Below are 19,871 nucleotides of genomic sequence, written 5' to 3'. Positions count from 1 at the left end.
TGTGGATTGGCAATGCTAAATTGGCACGTGTGTGTGTGTACGTGTGTATATGAGTGTGGATTATTCCTGTCTTGCGTCCTATGCTTGCTGGGAATAGACTCCAGCTCCCCCACGATCCCACTCTAAATAAAGCAAGTTTGTAAGATGGATGGATGGATGGATATCAATTAATGGACATGCAAAAGTGTATAAAGCTTTCTTTCTTTTTTTACAGAAAAAATACTTGAAACTTATTAATATAGCGATTAGGGAATCCATTCCCAGGTGGATCTTTCCTGGGAATGAAACAGCTGTAATTCCCGGGAAACCGGGAATGGCCAAGCTCGCGTATATTGCGTGTAAAAGTGTAAAAATCGAAATAACAGAGTTATAGTTGAAAATAATTAAGTGACACAGGTTTTTGGCCCACGGTGTAGTGTTTTGCAGATTCATTCAGTCAACCAGCAGCAGTCGTCAGTCTCCCGGCTCCAACTAAGACTGAGTATAGTGGACTGGGAGGAGTCTGCACTCGGCAGCTCACAAATGCCAGGACGGGGCAGACTTCATTGACGTCTGTCAGACAACAGCTTTGAACAGCAACTTGAAATTGCAATGTGTCAGTCTGTTGCATCCGCATTATCTGTGCCAAGAAACTTGCCATCACAGAATGATGACAAGAAACTGGATGAATCAGTAAAAGCGGTGTTTCAGAGCAACGGCATGCGCGGGCGTTATTTAGAACAAGTGTATCAGTATCTGATCAGGTAGATCGCGTTGCATAAAAAAAAAAAAAAATTTTAACGTCAGTCTATCATATATCCTCCCTATGGCATTTGCCACTTGATCGACATACAGGGCAGCCAGTCTGAGATCTCTTTCCTTCTAACACACTGGTCATCCCACATGCACCCATACAGTCAGATTGTGATTCAGACTACGAATGCCATGAATGTAATTACACCGATCTATATCCTGTCAAATAAACTAACCACACGCCATGGCTTCGCCTCTGATGCTGACGTGCAGTTAGTGTGTACGCCTGATGAGCCCAGAATTAGGGCGAAACACGTGTCGCGTACTGTTTGCATTATTTGACAGTAAAACTTTGCAACATTCTATGATCTGCTTCTCGCAACTGAAGAGGGCACCGTGGCGGATGTTTGCCGACACAAGCGTTACCTGGTAGGTAACCACCCATACAATCAGATTGTGATTCAGACTACGAATGCCATGAATGTAATTACCCCGATCTACATGCTGTCAAATAAACGAACCACACGCCTTGGCGCAACGTAAAGGCGAAACTCTTTGCATTATTTGACAGTAAAATTATGCAATATATATAGATCATTTCGACCTGGTCATTTTAAAAATAGCTTGCAAGCCGAAAAAGTGTGGGCACCCCTGAACTAGATACATGTAGTTATATGACAGCATGAACTGCTTGTAGATAAGGTCTGTCTTTTATTGGTGTCAACATATTGCAGTAGTTTTATTAAAAATAAGTGTCGTTCTAAAACCATTCACATGCGAGATGCCCGTGCACTGTGTCATCCCCGGGAATGGATTCCCTAATAGCAATATCATTTAATGTTTAATCACAAAACCCAAATAATCTAAAATGAGCCGTGAATATGTGTAGTATTTTGACCCTATACTTAAGCATTCTGTATTTTCTGGTAATGATACAGTACAACATAGAGTTGGTAAAGGCATAATAATACCACAAAACACCACCATCAACGGATAATTGTTTTTTAAAGTTTTATTGAATTTATTCAAAGCATGTAACATTCCATACAATCAAGTCCAACTTAACAAAACTAAATTCAATTCAGCCCCCTCGCTTGAGAAAAGAGAGAGGCCAACAGCCAGAGTAAATCTTTTGAGAGTAGTATAGAGGGAAAGGAGTCCTTCTCCCCAATATAAGTGCTTATTCTAAAATATTATTGATTAGATCCTGCCAAGTTTTAAAAAAGGTTTGAATAGATCCTGTAAGAGAGAATTAGATTTTTTCCAATTTCAAATAGTATATAACATCAGTTACCCACTGATTTAACAGAGGTGGGTTAGGATTTTTCCAGTTGACAAAGATAAGTCTACGTGCTAATAGTGAAGTAAAGGCAATTACAGTTTGTTTGTCCTTCTCCACTGCCATTGGGAGTACACCAAACACAGCTATTAATGGACACCAAGGCTGTCTGTTAGGTATTTCAAATTTTTTGTCCAGAATGATGTTCAATTTGGTACACGCCCAAAACATGTGGACTAGTGAAGGTGGCACTTGATTGCAATGTTCGCAGGTTGGATCTTGCCCTTGAAACATTTTGGATAATTTTAAATGAGATAGCTTGATAAAAAAGATGTTAAAGTTGAATATTTGATTGCCTGGTGGATATGGAGCTAGAGTGAATTCTGTGTGTGGCTGCCTTCCACTTCTTTTCTTAAATGTTGAGTAAGAGATTCTTTTCCCACTGTGCTTTGGGATCTTTAAAAAGAAGGGACTTTAAAATGGTTTTATATATTATAGAAATGCTCTGTATGTCTTCAGGACTGATCAATATCTCTTCTGGAATAGAAATAGGTGGGTGGTGAGGAAAATTGGGCAGATTTTGTTTAGCAAAGTTTCTTATTTGGAGATAGTGGAAAAATTGTGTTGATGGGAAACTACATTTAGAGTGTCATTGTTCATAGGATGCAAAGACATTATTTATATACAAATCTCTAAATGATTTAATCCCATACATTTTCCAAGCAGTATTAACTGTGTAAGTTTGAGAGGGTGGAAAAAGGTGATTATCTTGTAGAGGTGCCACAGATAAAATATTCTCTAACTTGAAGTGCTTGTACTACCTGAACTCTCTTCAACTTTACGCTTTGACATTGTTAACGTGACAAGGAAACAACAGAATAGACCATTTCATATAATGCAGTTTTATTTTAAACTCATTTAAATTGGGTCAGTATATGATATGGTTTCATTAACTTATTTTTTATAGTTTAATTTTGTTTGAAAGTTGGATCCCATGCTCAGCTTAAAGAAACACTGCTAACAATCACTACAAAACTTTTTATTAATCAATACAAAATTTCAAAATGTCATGAAGCTCATCTGATATTTATTATGGCGTATACCTCAAGATAAATCAAAGTCCAATGCAATACAGTGGAACCTTAGATTGCGAGTAACTTGACTTGTGAGTGTTTTGCAAGATGAGCTAAAATTTGTAATAAATTTTGACTTGATAAACGAGCGAGGTCTTGCAATACGAGTAGTATGTATACGCTTTGTTTACCGAGCGTTTCGTGATCATAACTGAACTGATGGTTCTTCTCTCTCTCGATTCAGGATTGTGGGTAATTGTCTCCCATTCTCGGGCTTAGTCAGCGTGCCTCACTCATATAGTCAACATCTGCATGAGCGTATACTGTAGCATTGTGACCACGTGTGTGTGTTGTAACGTGTGAGTCTCTGTCTTGCACCCCAAAACACGAAGCTGAGTTTCAGTACTTTATCAACACCAGCTTTATTCAGCTTGAAACAGGAACAGCACAGTTATTTATTGTAGCAGGATCTACCGCTCTCCTATACACAGACACAGCAGTCAGGCAAGGTCGGGGCTAGGTTAGTGGCCAAATAATACTGTGCCCTGCATTTATAATTTTCCTTATATCACCCATCAACGACAGGCGCTTATAGCGTGTCCACAATCTTTTTGGATTCGCTTTTACGGTGAACTGCTATAGCACTTTGGGACACTTTTCCGCATGTCATCACGTTGGATGGAATCCAAAAGAGTTTAGAAACTCACTCACACCAACCATGATTCTTTTCAAAGGTAAAGTGCAGGTTAATTTGTTTTATGTATTTTTACTTTATATTTTGTATTAATCATTTTTATATAAATTGTTTTGGGTTGTGGAATGAATCATCTGAGTTTCCATTATTTCTTATGGGGAAATTTGCTTTGATATACGAGTGCTTTGGATTACAAGCATGTTTCCAGAACGAATTATGCTCACAATGTAAGGTTCCATTGGTACCTCTAAATATGTGTTTTTCAGTTAGTGTGGTATATGATACTAATAGGGTCTTTGAAAAGTGTTAGAGTTATTCTTTCATTTACACTTACAAATTAATATATATATTCTGTTGATGACAAGTGGCTAGTATAGAAAAAGGAAAACATATTCCACATATGTAAATAGATTTGATGTTCTGAAAGATTTCAATTAATTTACTGTTAACAAATTAATTTTTTGGTGAAATAAGTAGCAGTCTGATGTGGTGATTAGCGCTTCTGCCAGCAGCCCCTAGACCAGTCAAGGACCGTATGGAGTTGCATGTGCCTCCGTATGTTTGTGTGAATTTTTCTAGGTACCTTGGTTTCCTCAAACTTTAGCTTTTACTGATTTCAAAAATGAGTTGAGTGACGTATAGGCAAATTTTTATTAGTTTATGTGGAAAATACACTTGTAAGTGTGCACGGATTCACATGCTCAAATATCTGTTTCCATTCCTTTATAAAAATATAATCTTGTATTGTTATAAACTCTGAAGAATACATTGTCATCTGTGGTCTAAAAGCTGCAAAAACCAATTTGACTAATTACTGACATTTTTATGCTTGAACAGCATGTGTTAGCATGACAATACAGAATGTCACTTACTGTGTACTTAATGTGTATAAAATAAATAAAGTCATACAGACAAGCAGTACAGAAACCCTAAATGTATATTAAAAAGGCCAATTTTGACATAATGCTTACAATATGGATGAAAAATAAAAATTTCAGACTGGACGTTACAGACGTAGTGGGGATCAATCCCTAAAACTACTGCAATACTGTGTGATAGCTACAAAGTACAGTAGATCTTCTAAATTTAAGCATTTTGTTTTCACTCATACTTATGTATTAGATTCAATGTTCCACCTAACCTGTCTACATGAGACTGAAAAAACAAACAGCTTATGCTAGTGTCTTGTTAATTACTATCAGAGTTGTCAAATGAATTGTTAGTTCCTGAAATGAGATTGAGTTGTTTTTTAGCTCCAGCTGGACATGTGACCACATGTCAGTTTGTTTATATAATAGTGCAGACTTCTGCTTTGTATGCTCTGGTAAAAATAAAAAAAAAAAAAAAAAAAAACGATAATACACTTTTTCATACCTTTGAGTACCTACATTGTTTCTATACAGTAGTCATGTTTGATTTTAATTACATTTTATGGCAGCTTGTTCAAATGAACAATACTGTTTAATTGCTGAGAGATTTAAGGGATGCAGAACAGAAGATTGCATTAACACTAGAATTACCAATGCCTACAAGAAAAATCGTATTCTTGACCCACCTTAATGCCTTCGCACCTTTCCGTCAGCGTCTTTTGTGTTGTAAATGTGTCTGTCAGCAAAAGCAGCAAGCAGCCTGCTATTCCATCCCCAAAAAATGCAGAAAGGGAAGAAAGTTCTCTCAGCTCAAGTCTGTTTACCTGCGTGTGAGTTGCCTGGAGTTGTATAGGGTAAATAATATATTGTTACTTGGAATATATGCATTTCACGTGTTCTGCGTCTACAACAATCTATGGGAACACATCATTAAAACAGAGATGTTTTTCATGTTTTAGTAATAACTGACAAAATGTAGACATGAAGTGAATAATACCTGAATAATACCTGAAGTCCAAATATCAAATAAACACTTTCACAGAAGGTACAAGTATAACAAAACAAGTGCACTTTTATTCAAGAATATAAGTGCAGAAAAAGAACTTTTATGACTTTAGCTGTAGGTGGAAGCTCCACGCAACTGTTGTTACAGTTCTGCCTTTGACCAGAAACGGTTTCATAAGCTTTATGACGTTAGTCTCGGAAAGTCTTTCTCTCGTGGGGCGACTGGGATCTTTTCATGAATATGATCAAACACAGTTGTGTATGGTGCGACAGGAGCTTCCACCTGCAACATGTACTTTGTGAGCATGCCCGTGTTTATCAAACAGAGGAAGCTCTGCAGTCTACTTGTGACTTTATGCTATAGGAAAATAAGTAAAGGTAAATACCATTCGATCTGGCATTTATATAAGTAACATTTTTTTTTTATATAAAGACTGTCACAAAACATAATCACATACAGGACTCTGTATGATACCTTGGCAAGCTGTGTAAGCCATGCTTTTTCTTTGAAGAACAGGTGTGGGGCAGGCTGACTTGCAGGATAACGCCTGACCTGTTGCTGCATCCAAACGGTGCCATCTTTCGCCTTTACGCCTGGTGCAGCTCTGTTGTTCTTATATGTGAGTAGACGTTTCTTGCGGGGAGGCCTTCTGTTGTTTTTTATCCGAGTGCACCTATGTTACAGCATGTCTTTATTTGAAAACAGCAGTATCAGATTGGGGCGAGCGTGAACGTGACTGAGAGAATAAAATTGAATTAAAAAAAATGCTAACCTTTACAGGTACCATCAATTTACACTGGCTGTTACAGACTCAAATCAAATTTATGTTTTTATTCTATAATGGTAAGAATAAGAGCGGCTCACTGCTCAAAACAGAGGCATCCGGGATCGAACCACAAACGTCTTGATTACGAGGTAGCAGTTCTTACCACTCCACCACCAAATGGGTCGTTTTAAGGTTTGAGCGTCAATGTTGCACCCTAACGCAAGTTCTTTTTCTGCAGTTATATTCTTGAATAAAAGCGCCCTTGTTTTGTTATACTTGTACCTTTTGTGAAAGTGTTTATTTGATATTCGATTCTAGTGTTAAGCTTACATTTTATAGCTACTCATCTTTGACAGAAATAGATAATTAAGCTGATGAATGATGGTACCTTGCAATTGCCTAGTGTACATGTACAGTATGTGTGCATGTATCTACAGTATATGTCTGTGTTTGCCCTGTAATGGAATGGTGATATTCTTAGGGTGTGGCCATGACTTGCAACGGCTGCGATCCTTAAAGTTCTTAATGCAAGTTAATGGAGAAAAAAAAAATGTTAACTCTGCATTATCAGCTGATAGCCAATTTTTTTTTTAAAGGTGGTTATTCATTACAGTGTGGTGGGAGGGCACAGACAATCCCAGTGGTATTAGATATATAGCTTACTAACCCAGAATGAGATGACAATTTAACTCTAGGTCATTTTCAATTTACAAATTAACATGGTATACTGTAGATGTCTGAATTGCTTGAGGAAACAAGAGTTCCCAAACACTGGCAGATGCATGACAGTGACTGATGAAGGAAGCAAAACAGTTTTTACTGAGTTGTTAAGAAGCAACAACAGCTGTGGAACCACTCTGCAACCCATTAAATGACTCTTGCACTGATTGAAAAAGAATTTCCCAGGTTTTCTCTTTTTCGCTTAGCATTATTGTTTTTTTTTTTCCTAGAGGCAACCTGATGCACTATTTTAATGCTTTGAATAACATGTAAAATATCATGTAAATATCTCCTTGCTTTTTCACCTATAAACAAATTATACATTTAACATAGACAAAGTATTTTTAAAATTGCAAATTCCAGGTTTTGAAAAGCATAGCTTTTTTTATAAAATATATAGCTTATACAGCTTATTTTTCATAATTTTTCAGATATATTAATGTTATTGCATAGAACTGGATTATATTTACTTACCAATTTGGGGGAACATTACTAATTCAGCCAGTTTACTGTCTAACCCAGACTTTAAGTCCCTAAGGCTGTGCCATATTGTATTAGTTACTGGAAACAGGAGCAGCCTCTGCCATTTTATTCTGTGCTTGCAAACATAACAAAGTATGAAGAACAAAAATTAAGATTAATATTTATCATTGGAATTTTTTTTAATGATCATCTGGTATAAATCTTGTTAAATCTCATAGTTCAATTTTGTTTGCAAGACAGTGTTTACCTTTTAAATAAGCCTACTTTATTCTTTATTCCTTTTAAGTGTTTTGCTGCTACTGTTCATTTATTTTATATGAGATGGATATTCTTATGAGAATCTGTTAAAAGCCTCCCATGAGAAATATCATATCCACTCATTTGCTAATAAGCAAGAACCTCAAATGTCCTTAATTAGTTCTCGCCTTGTGAAATTATACTTTATATCCTGCACAAAGCCAAGAGACAGAGCAGAGAGAGCATAATGTACTTTTTGAAATGTGTACAATTACTAGTCTTAATCAGGGATAATCACTGACCAGCTGAAACATCTGCTTAATTCCATTTGGAGGCAGGCATATAAATTCAGTTGATGTTTAAACTTACATGTATTTTTTAAAAAAAAAGTATATTGTGTAACCACATGATATGTTTTACCAGAGATTTTAAAAGATTTACAGCTTGGTGGAGCAGTGGTCAACACAACTGTTTCTGAGCCCAGTCCCCACCTCTATGGAGTTTATCACACATACTGTGTATGTTAACAATAGTTTTCACTGGGTGCTCTGGCTTCTTCTCACTTTACAGATACCTGTATGTTAAATTAATTGGCAGCTCTAAATTATTGGTAGTGTGCTTGTTTGCATCCAGCAGTAGACCATCAAGGTATGAACCAGGTATGTTACATCAGATAGGGCCAGTAGGGGATTATCTTAGTCATTCTAAAACCTAGGACATGCCACCCTTTTTATATATTTCTGGTATTGCGAACTAAACAGACCAGGAAGGGTAAACAATAAGAAACAAATTGTATAAAATGGAAGGAAAAATGTAAATAAACCTGACAGCCCCTAAAGGTCCAACCTAAACAGGTTATTTCTGTTATTAGTAATATAGGGTGCCTAATCTATTTACCCAGTGTAGACCACAACCATATTCTTCTTTCTTTCCATTTCTGGACTTTATTCCTCCTGCCAGTTAAGCTTTTGCAGCCATCTATGCACCTGACAACAAATTTAGCCGTGTTATGGCCAGAAGTCCCTTTTATTCCATAGCCAGTGACTAATTCTTGTTTTCCTTATGACCACTTGGAATTATACCTACAGTGGGACTGATTTATATTTGGAGCAGAGACACTAAGTTAAAGTTCAACTCTGTTAAAGTTCCACTTTATAGCCTTAGAAATGTTTTACATATGATGACAGAATGGGGGAAAAAATTATTGGATTGCAGCTGAATTCGTCAAACCTGTTAACGTCTTTTATGGCGCCTACTTCATTAGGCAGCATGCCTGTTAGCTGTCATAAAAAGGGGCAAGCACTACTTGTTCTGGAAGATGCCCACTTGGTTGGTAAAGTAGACATACCCAGTGATTTCCAATCATGTAACTTGACATGGTCCAGTGATACAATCAGTTACTGTGGTTGGTAAATCTTCTATGACTAGAAGTCATGTGATGTGACACCAGTGTAGGAGTCATTGGATCAGTAAATGAATGTCATCTTAAACTTTGTATCGCATACTATCCATCCATCCATTATCCAACCCGCTATATCCTAACTACAGGGTCACGGGGTGTGCTGGAGCCAATCTCAGCCAACACAGGGCACAAGGCAGGAAACAAACCCCGGGCAGGGTGCCAGCCCACCGCAGGACACACCCACACACCAAGCACACACTAGGGACAATTTAGGATCACCAATGCACCTAACCTGCATGTCTTTGGACTGTGGGAGGAAACCGGAACACCCGGAGCAGACACGGGGAGAACATGCAAACTCCACGCAGGGAGGACCCGGGAAGCGATCCCAGGTCTCTTTACTGCGAGGCAGCAGAGCTACCCACTGTGCCACCGTGCCGCCCCCCCTATCGCATACTAACAAAAGTAAATATTTAAAGCTATTAAAAAAAGAAATTCTGCCCAATGGTTTTAGCTAATATGCCTCCAGTTACTACATTATTACAGTACTTTGATAATGAAATCAAATGTAATTTTTTTATGTAATAAACTTGATTGGGATCAGTGTAGTTTAATATTCAGCGTTGTGTAATCTGAAAAGATGAAATGTATAGAAAATGAATAATAATTGGTCTGAAGCAAACGTTTCTGTTGCTATTTGCTGCTTATGGCTATAGTTATTTTATGCCAGAAATAAATGTTTGATAAGAGCAATAAAGATGCACACGTGTTAATATATCATGCAATTAATTTTCAGAGGCTGATATTTTTTTTGAAGGCAAACATGATGAATTAGTAATTAGAGACCAGAAGAGCATGTCAATTTTGAAAAGAATAAAAATTAACTAGTAAAAAAATGGTTTGGATAGAATTACCTCTCTGTGGGTTTGTCAATTTTCTATATCTATTCTTACATCTCACAAATATGCATACTGTCTTGTTTGGGAACTGTAAATTGGATAAATACTGTATGGGGTGAGAGTGGAAAGACATGTATGTCCTGTAATGGACTAGTATCCCTTCTAGGTTTGGTCACTGTGTTGTGAATTACATTTTGTGATCTTGTATTAAGAACCTGATTCAGAAAAAGAATAGATGAAATTCTCATTGATATTTTCTTTAAAGAAGTAGGTATTCTCCCTCCATCTTTCATGAAACCGTGTTCATAATAGCAACTGTGGAATGCCAGTCTATTGCAAGGCAATAACACCATAACATGAACACCAACAGACTTAATCATACATAGTCTATTTACAAATATATATTTTTTTTACATTTTATTGAATTTATTAAAATCAAACAACATTTTGTACAAGCAAGTCAAATTTTACAAGATTAGGTTCAAGTCAAGTCAACCCCCACCCATGAGAAAGAGAGCTATGCCAACATAGTGAAATTTTAATAGTAGACAAAAATAAGTAAGTAAATAAATACTGTAGAATAAAAAGGGTACAAGAATCTGCTTCCTCAATTTAAGTGCTTATTCTAAAATGTTATTAATTAGATCCTGCCAGAGGATCGGTGCAAAACTTTCTTAAAACCTAAGTGGAGTATTTATTTTTTTTCCCAATTTTAAGTAGTATATAACATCGGTTACACACCAACTTAAAAGAGGTGAGTTAGGATTCTTCCAGTTGAGCAAGATAAGTCTAGGTGCCAATAGTGAAGTAAAGGGAATCAAAGTTTGTTTGTTCTTCCCCACTTTTACAAATATTTTGCTAGCATCACATCAGTGTGCATAACAGTGTTGTTTGTAGCATTCCAAGGGTGTAACTAGTTACAGTCAAGGAAGAGTGTCAATTTTTGTACTCATGGGGGTGGGGGGGTGGTTTTGTTGTTTTATGGCTTTTACTTAATGCGGAAAATGTTCCAGGAAATGATGCTTTTAAATGTTATTTTAGAAAATTACACATTTATAAAATGTGAAGGTCAAGATAGTGGGGTGCAGGCAGTTATATGTAGTGTATGATAGGGAGGTCACTATGCCACATAACCGGCAACAGGCATTCAGTTTCCCTCACTTTGGAAACAGTTATGTGGTAGAAGGATGGATGGGATGGGTAGAGAATTAAGGAATGAGTTCCCAGATTGATAGGTGGGAGTAGGGAACTCATTATGCAATATGTGGCATACTGCCACTTATTATAATGGATATATGACATGGAAATATCTTAGTCCAAGGTTTAGGAAAGCAGGGACATGTGGATTAGGAGATTAATAGGTCCTGCGAGTGATCCCCATTGTGCTCCCAGAAGTTCTTCCTGGTCAGTGCTGAAAACCATTTATAGTTTATTACTTATGTTGGTGGGAAATTTCAGAAGGCATTCTTAAACAGGAGGACAAGCACTACTCAGAAGGCAAGATCGAAAAAAAATGTTCAAATAGTGATGTTTTCATGTATGAATGTGTGTGTGCATGCGCAAGAGAGGCAGAGAGAGATTAAGTCTCATTCAATTGGTTACTGGAATATAAAATAAGCACTTTTGCAAAGGTCTGACGAAACAAGTGTGCTTTTATTCAAGAACTAGCAAAATACCCGCGCTTCGCAGTGGAGAAGAAGTGTGTTAAAGAAGTTATGAAAAAGAAAAGGAAACATTTTTAAAATAACGTAACATTTGCTTTCTATTCGTTTGCATAAGCACAGTCCTTCACCAGCAATTATTTAATGTTAGCTCAGACCTGGCACTTAAAAGTTTCTGTCGAACTTGTATCTCGCAAATATCGTATTCGTCTTAGGCATGACAAACGCCAGCGGCAGCGTGTCTATGAACTTAATTTAAAGTTAAGCTTTACACCTTGCTTTCCTATTCGTTTGCATAAGCACAGTCCTTCACCAGCAATTATTTAATGTTAGCTCAGACCAGGCTTTTAAAAGTTTCTCTCGCACTTTTGCTGAGTTTGTGCCAAACACTATTCTATCTCTGACCATCTCATCTTCATTTGCATAAGCACAGTCCTTCACCAGCAATTTTAACTCAGTTACAAAGTGATCAAAAGTCTCATTTATACCCTGCGTCCTCTCAGTAAACTTGTATCTCACGAATATCGTATTCGTCTTAGGCATGACAAACGCCAGTGGCAGCGTGTCTATGAACTTAATTTAAAGTTAAGCTTTACACCTTGCTTTCCTATTCGTTTGCATAAGCACAGTCCTTCACCAGCAAGTTTAACTCCATTACAACAATTTTAACTCCGTTACAAAGTGATCCAAAGTCTCGTTTATACCCCGCGTATTCTCATTAAACTTGTATCTCGCGAATATCATATTTGTCGTAGGCATGACAGACGTCAGCGGCAGCATGTCTATAAACTTAATTTAAACTTACGGTTTACATCGTGCTTTGTTTCCGCAGTAGCTGCACTTATGAATATGCTTGTATGCGTTACTCGCTTCATATTCTTTTGCTGCCTTCTCAATTGTGTAATGCGTTTTTTGTTCAGCGCTCTTTGGAGCTCTTCCTTGTTCTCTGCGTACTGCATTCACAGTCAGTTCATGTGAGCCACTCGGAGTACATGCATCAAAGGTTCTCAGCTGTGCTTGTGCTATCTCGTGTGATGTCCACGGCTTTATTTAATGTTAGTTAAGACCCGGCACTTAAAAGTTTCTCTCGCACTTTCGCTCAGTTTGTGCCAAACACCACCCTGACCATCTCATCTTCGTTTGCATAAGCACAGTCCTTCACCAGCGAATATTTAGCGGCAGAGTGTTTCTATTGTTTTGCCGCTGATGGACAGCCTTATATGGGCAGGCAGTCAATTACGTGGGAGGCGTGACGATGAGGGACGCAACTCCGCCTCATATGGCGACCAAGCTGCAGGCTATGGCCGTATATATGTACATAAGTAGGTTCCAGTTATGACCGTTACGCATAGAATTTCGAAATGAAACCTGCCTAACTTTTGTAAGTAAGCTGTAAGGAATGAGCCTGCCAAATTTCAGCCCTCTACCTACACGGGAAGTTGGAGAATTAGTGATGAGTCAGTCAGTCAGTCAGTGAGGGCTTTGCCTTTTATTAGTATAGATAAAACTCGATAATAAAAAATTCAAGTGACAACAAGATACCAAGAAGACGTGATTCACCAGTGTTTGTGTGTCTGCTTATATCCCTTCAGCAATTCTCTTTTACAGGTAGCAATACTTTACATTGGCTCTTACAGACTGAAATCAAAGGCTCCTTCTTTTTGGGCATGTACACCATCACCAGGGCACTGCCAGATCTAAACACTAGAGTGGCAAATTGCTCACATACTGAAGTGACTTTAGTTGCAGGTGGAAGTCCCATTTTACTTTATGGTGCCAAGCAGAGTTGTGTTGTGGGGCAGCAGTCTATTAGCCAGCAAAACTGCTGTGAAGACGCTGTCTATGGTTATGGTTCTGTCTTTGTCCAGAAACGGTTCCATAAGCTTTATGACCACAGACTCGGAAAGTCTTTGTCCTGGGATATAGCTCAAAATGCAGTTTTCAATGAAACGTTGCCAGTTGTCCGAGATCACAACAAATTTGCTGTTTTCACACATTCTTCACAGGTGTCTTTGTTGTCAAAGTATAAATGCTGCAAGGGTAGTCTGATAGGGGTCATGGGACATCATATCTTCGATTGTCGGTACAACATCTGAGCAGGCATCAAGCACAGCATCAGCTGTATCCATTGCTGCTGTTATGAAAAGAATGGAGATAAATGCCATCATCTCAGAGAGGGAGAGGCAAGTTCCTTGTACCACTTGAACATTGACAAAATAAAACTGAATAATTAAAAACCAAGCGCTAACTTTTACAAGTAGCCAAAATTTACACCGGGTCTTACAGACTCGTATCAAATGTACGTTTTTATTATATTATAGTAACAATAATAGCAGCTCACTACTTAAAAAGCAGACCACCCAGGCTCAAACCCGGAACCTGTGGGTTATAAGACAGCAATTATTACCTCTACATCATTCAAGAATACATATCAACTTCCTATCAACTTCCTGTGAACTGACATTTGAGCTTGGGTTTTTAACTCATTGACAGCAACATGTAAATCGAATTATTAATTTTTTTTCTTTGGTAGTATTCTTGAATAAAAGCGCACATGTTTATTTGATATTTGGACTAAAGTCTTCACACATTATACACTTCACGTCATTATTAGAATAACATGGAAAAAGTTTCTGCTTTAGGTATGTGTTCAGCATTTCTTGCGATCCTACACTTACATATCATGTCTACAATGATCTGTGTATGTATTCCAAATAACAATGTATTATTTACCCTATATAACTCCAGGCACCTCACTGCCAGATAAAGAGACATTTGCAAAACAAAAGAAGGTGACAGAGAGGTGCGAAGAAATTTAAGGTGGTCTGGGATAATGAGTTTTTTCATAGGCATACAGGATTCTAGTGTTAAGCCAATGGTTCAGCTACAGCAGTGGGTGTGACAACTCTGTATGTTACTGTTGCAGTACAGTATAGCATACAGTACAGTAATTACATATTGTTTTACTTTTTCTTGGGTGTTTATATATAAAACAAACCTGTTATCTAGAATTTGTTAAATAATGACTGTATGTTATTGGTAAGGCTTGTGAAGGTAAGGTGGGGGGCCCAAAACTTATTCGTGGATTTTTGCATTCACAGGATTCCTGCATCCCTAACTACTACAGATTGCAAGAGATAGCTATACATTGCCAAGAACAAATATTAACATATTGCTTGAAAAATATAATGAAGTTTAGGTAGAAATTCTGGACATACTTCAATTAGATAAATGTAAAAATAAAATAAGTGCAGGTATTTAATGGATGATTTGCATTTTAATTACTATTTTATATTAAGCAGCACTTTGTCAAGTTAAATATTTTTGTATTTTTTTGTCCTGTTCCTTTTTCATATGTATTTAAACTTGATCTTTTAATAGTTTATCTCTTTTCTTTACCAGAATCTCAATCAGAATCCAAGGACACTGCTGCCAAAGTTTTATGGCCTCTACTGTGTACAGTCAGGTGGAATAAACATTAGGATTGTTGTAATGAACAATATATTGCCACGTTCAGTGAAAATGCATTATAAGTACGATTTGAAAGGCTCAACCTATAAGCGCAGAGCATCACGCAAGGAACGTGAAAAATCATGCCCTACCTTTAAGGACTTGGATTTTTTACAAGATATGCATGAAGGCTTGTATTTTGATGCAGAAACTCACAATGCCTTAATGAAAACAGTAGAGAGAGACTGTAGGGTAAGTGTTACTTGACATTAATATTATTTTATATGTCTTAAATACAGTAAAATCAGGTTAAACTTATTTAACTAAGTTAGGTCAGGATATGTTAAAACTTTAAAAAAACATTTAAAATATCAAATATGCAGTTTTGCCAGATTTAGTATGAGTATGTCATAAACAGCTGAATCACAGTTTAATAATAAATATCTTACTTTACATATTACACTCTAAATTGCATATTTGCATACATTGTTCTATGGTGTGATGCTTTTCTTGATGCTTTTCAGTTCTCAGTATGTATAGTTATTTTATAACTACTGAGACTATAAATGGCATTACGTGTTTAAAGAATGTTTCTATTAATAGCTGTTTGCTTTATCTATTATTTCTAATGCATCTTCAATTCATAGACACGCTCACTAGCCTTGATGGTGCAACTAGCAATATAAAGTGTTTGCATTCTGATACTGTTAATATTGTATTATGTATTTATTTCTTTGTTTATTTACATTTTCACATCTTTTAGACACATGATGGTGTCATCATTTTAACTCGTCTCATGGCACTGCCTCCCTTTTTTGGTCCCTCTTATTTCTGCTATAATTCGCTCCTCTCTTATCTCTAGAGCTGTTCCTTCATCTTTTAAAACTGCTGCAATAATACCAATATTGAATAAACCTGGTGTCGATTCTACTAATTTCAGTAATTTTCATCCTATTTCTAATCTACCCTTTATTTCCAAAATTCTTGAAAAAATAATGGCTATACAACTACATTCTTATTTATCACAAAACGATTTTTATGAACAGTTCCAGTTTGGTTTTCGGCCCCTATAATAGTACAGAAATGGCACTTATCAAAATTACTAACAACCTCCTTATGGCAGTTGGTTCTGGTTTAATCACTGTTCTCATCCTTCTTGATCTAAGTGCGGCATTTCAAGTTCAAAGCTTATTGTTATATGCACAGTAAGGAAACACATTTCCCTGTACAATTAAATTCTTTCTTTGCTGTCCACACCAAATGACAAAACCAACATATCAAGATAAACATAAATAATAAGTAGCAGATAGATAATAAGTAATAGAGGCAGTATAAAGTATGAAAACAGAACAGAAGTATAAAGTGTAATGTGCAGGTATGTGTGTGATGGACAAGTCAAATAGTTGTGTGAGGTAGATAGAATGAGGTGAACCATGGTTATAAATTCCAGTCAGTTATTTAGGAGTCTAATGGCCTTGGGGCCATTTGACACTATTTGTCACACTATTCTTCTCAATAGATTATCTTTGATTGGCTTTACCCACACTCCACTAGATTGGTTCAGATCCTATCTTTTAGGCCACACTCAGTTCATTCAGCTTTCACATCCCAACCCACCGCTGTTGAGGGCTCTGACCTGGGGCCCCTCCTTTTCATTATTTACCTCCTTCCCCTCGGCAATATCTTTTGTAAATATAACATTAACTTCCAATGTTACGCTGATGACACCCGAGCTTTACCTCACTAGCAAACCTACTTTTTCCTTTCCACCCTCCTCACTTATTAACTGCATAGCAGAAATTAAATCCTGGTTTTCTTCAAATTTTCTTAAATTAAATAGTGATAAAACTGAGTACAAAATCAACATTATCCAAAAATGTTTCATTTGTTATTGATAATTCTTCTGTTTTGCCTTCCCCACAGGTTAAGAGTCTCTGTTTCATTCTTGATAGTACTTTATCTTCAGTCTTACATCAATAACATCTCCCAGTCTGCTTATTTCCACTTGCCTAACATTAATTGTATTCGCCCCTCCCTCACTCCCCATACAACTGCTATCATTGTTCATAGTCTTGTCACTTCTCATCTGGATTAGTGCAATTCCCTTTTCTTTGCTTCAGCTGGTCCAGAATTCAGCTGCCCGCATCATTATTAGAACCTCCTCTATTCACCATATCACTCCCATCTTGCAGCAGCTTCCAGTTAAGTACCACATTGATTTAAAAATTCTCCTGTTAACATTTAAGGCTATCCACAGCCTTGCCCCTCCATATCTGTCCGACCTCCTCCATGTTGCCATTCCCTCCCGCACCCTTAGACCCTCTACTTCCATTCACTTGACTGTCCCCTTCGTCTGTCTTAACACCATGGGGAGCAGAGCATTCAGTTGCTGAATAACATCCAAGCTAAGAAATATTGATTCATTCTCACTTTTCAAATCTAAACTTAAAACTCATCTTTTTTAAGACTGGTTTTTCTTTTTGATTACAATTGTTCTGTCTGATTTCAATTTTTGTATTTTTAGTTTATAATATGTGTTTTATCTTTTGTTTAGTGTTCTTAAGTGTTTAGAAAGGCGCCTATGAATAAATAAAATGTATTATTTGTTAGGCAAAAGCACACATACTAACTGAAGGCAGAGTCATTATTTAGTGCTTGTGTACATTGTGACAACTGCATCGCAGGTGTTTGAGAAAGCAGGCAGAGGAAAGTAAGCTCTCCTTGGTCAGTCTAGATCAGTGTTTCCCAACCTCGGTCTTGGGGGCACACTGTGGCTGCAGGTTTTTGTTCCAACCAGCTTCTGTTTTTAATTGGACTCCTGGGCTAATTAAGTGATGTGTTATTTCCCAAATTCTGTGTTTTGGGAACAATATAGAAATTAGAAAACTAAGTTTGGTAAAATATATATATATAGTGGTGGAAAATAATCCTTCACAAAGACCAAACAAAGTTTTGGGGACCATCTCCGTATATTGTCGTCCAGAGAATAAGAAAAAAAGAAGTGATTCAAAGTCTTGGAATACAATGAACCAATTTACTGGGACAAAATCGTGGTTATATAACAAAACAAGAACATGTGACAGGAAATGGTTGACATAGTGTGACGCTGCAGCAGGAACCGGAAACAACGTCATCCTAATGGGCCGGAAGTGAGGTGAATTGTGTGTGCCGGAAATGGCGTCATCAGGGTTGGCCAGAAGTGACATCATCACGGCCGTTTTGGAAACCGGAAGTTGAGGGGATTATTTTTCTTCTTGATTTCTGTTGATGAGAAGTTCAGGTAAGTACCACGTGACAATACCTTATCTCGCGATGTTTCACTCGCCTTTAGGCTCTTTGACGGGTTGTCTTCCATATAATAGTTCAAAAGGAGACAAACCTGTAGAGGTCTGCGGGACTTCCCGGTAAGCAAACAAAATGAGAGGAAGCAACTGATCCCAGTTTCTTCCATCCTCGTTAACTACCTTACGTAACATCTGTTTCAACGTTTGATTAAAACATTCTACCAACCTGTCAATTTGGGGATGATAGACCGACATTTTCAGATGTTTTATACAGAGTAATTTGACTATCTCCCTGAACGTCTCCAAAGTGAAAGGAGTCCCTTGGTCTGTTAAAACCTCTTTGGGGATCCCAACACGAGCAAATATCCCTACTAATTCCCGTGCAATGTTTTTTGTACTAGCTGAGCGCAACGGAACAGCTTCTGGAAAGCGAGTGGCATAATCAATTAACACCAAAATATATTTAAATCCTTTTAACGAGGGTTCTAAGGGTCCTACCAGATCGATACCGACTCGTTCAAATGGGATATCAATAAGGGGAACAAGAGGAGCTGGAGTCCGTCTTGGAATCTGGCGAAGTTGACATTCCGGACAGGAAGCACAAAATAGCCGGACCTCCTCATTTATTCCCGGCCAATAAAATCAGAGTTTTATTCTCTCTAAAGTTTTATCAGAGCCTAAATGGGCTCCTAGAAGGTGAGCATGTGCCAATTCACACACTTATCGCCGAAAAGTGCATGGAATTAGCAGCAATGCTCACACTTCACCCCCATGTTCTGCCACTCTATATAATAAATCATTTTTAATTACAAAGAACGGCATCGGTGGCATGGGATCCAGAGTTGCATAACCCTCAGTGGACACTATAGCATTCCTAGCAAATTTTAAGGAATCATCGTTCCACTGTTCTCTTTTAAATGATGAAGGTGTTAAATGGAATTGTGAAGATAAATTTTGAATTGGGTCCTGCGCGACCTGAAGGGGAGGGACTTCTGCCTCCACGTCCTGCACGTTAACTGCATTAGCTCCCGCAGAGGACCATGGGACATCGATTTCTTCGAATTGGGTACTTGTATCAGTCCGTGCTACTGTGGGACATGGCGTGGAGGCAGTCAGAGCAGTATTCTCCATGACTAAGCCTAAATATTTCTTTGGTACAGTTACGTTTTTACCGCTGATAATTTTATTCCAGTCTCTACCAAGTATGACTGGAAACGGGGGATCCGGTAATACAATCATGATCATGCTTGTCAGGTTACGATTTATTGCCACTACACATCTGGCTGTCTTATAATACTGGATATCCCTGTGAATAT

General features: G+C 37.5%; 1 protein-coding gene across 3 annotated transcripts in view; it reads left to right on the top strand.

Moving 5' to 3' along the window:
- pip5k1bb (phosphatidylinositol-4-phosphate 5-kinase, type I, beta b) overlaps window positions 1–19,871 on the top strand; it is a 193,581-nt gene that overhangs the window by 131,075 nt on the left and 42,635 nt on the right. For all 3 annotated transcript variants that reach the window (XM_039750765.1, XM_039750764.1, XM_039750766.1), the window contains one exon: window positions 15,224–15,523. In XM_039750765.1, the coding sequence (XP_039606699.1) occupies window positions 15,224–15,523 (300 nt within the window). The remainder of the gene's footprint in view (window positions 1–15,223; window positions 15,524–19,871) is intronic.

The sequence above is a fragment of the Polypterus senegalus genome, chromosome 4, assembly GCF_016835505.1.
Source record: "Polypterus senegalus isolate Bchr_013 chromosome 4, ASM1683550v1, whole genome shotgun sequence".
NCBI classification, from domain to species: domain Eukaryota; kingdom Metazoa; phylum Chordata; class Cladistia; order Polypteriformes; family Polypteridae; genus Polypterus; species Polypterus senegalus.
Note: the sequence above shows the minus strand (reverse complement) of the source record. Positions and strands in the feature narration are given on the sequence as shown.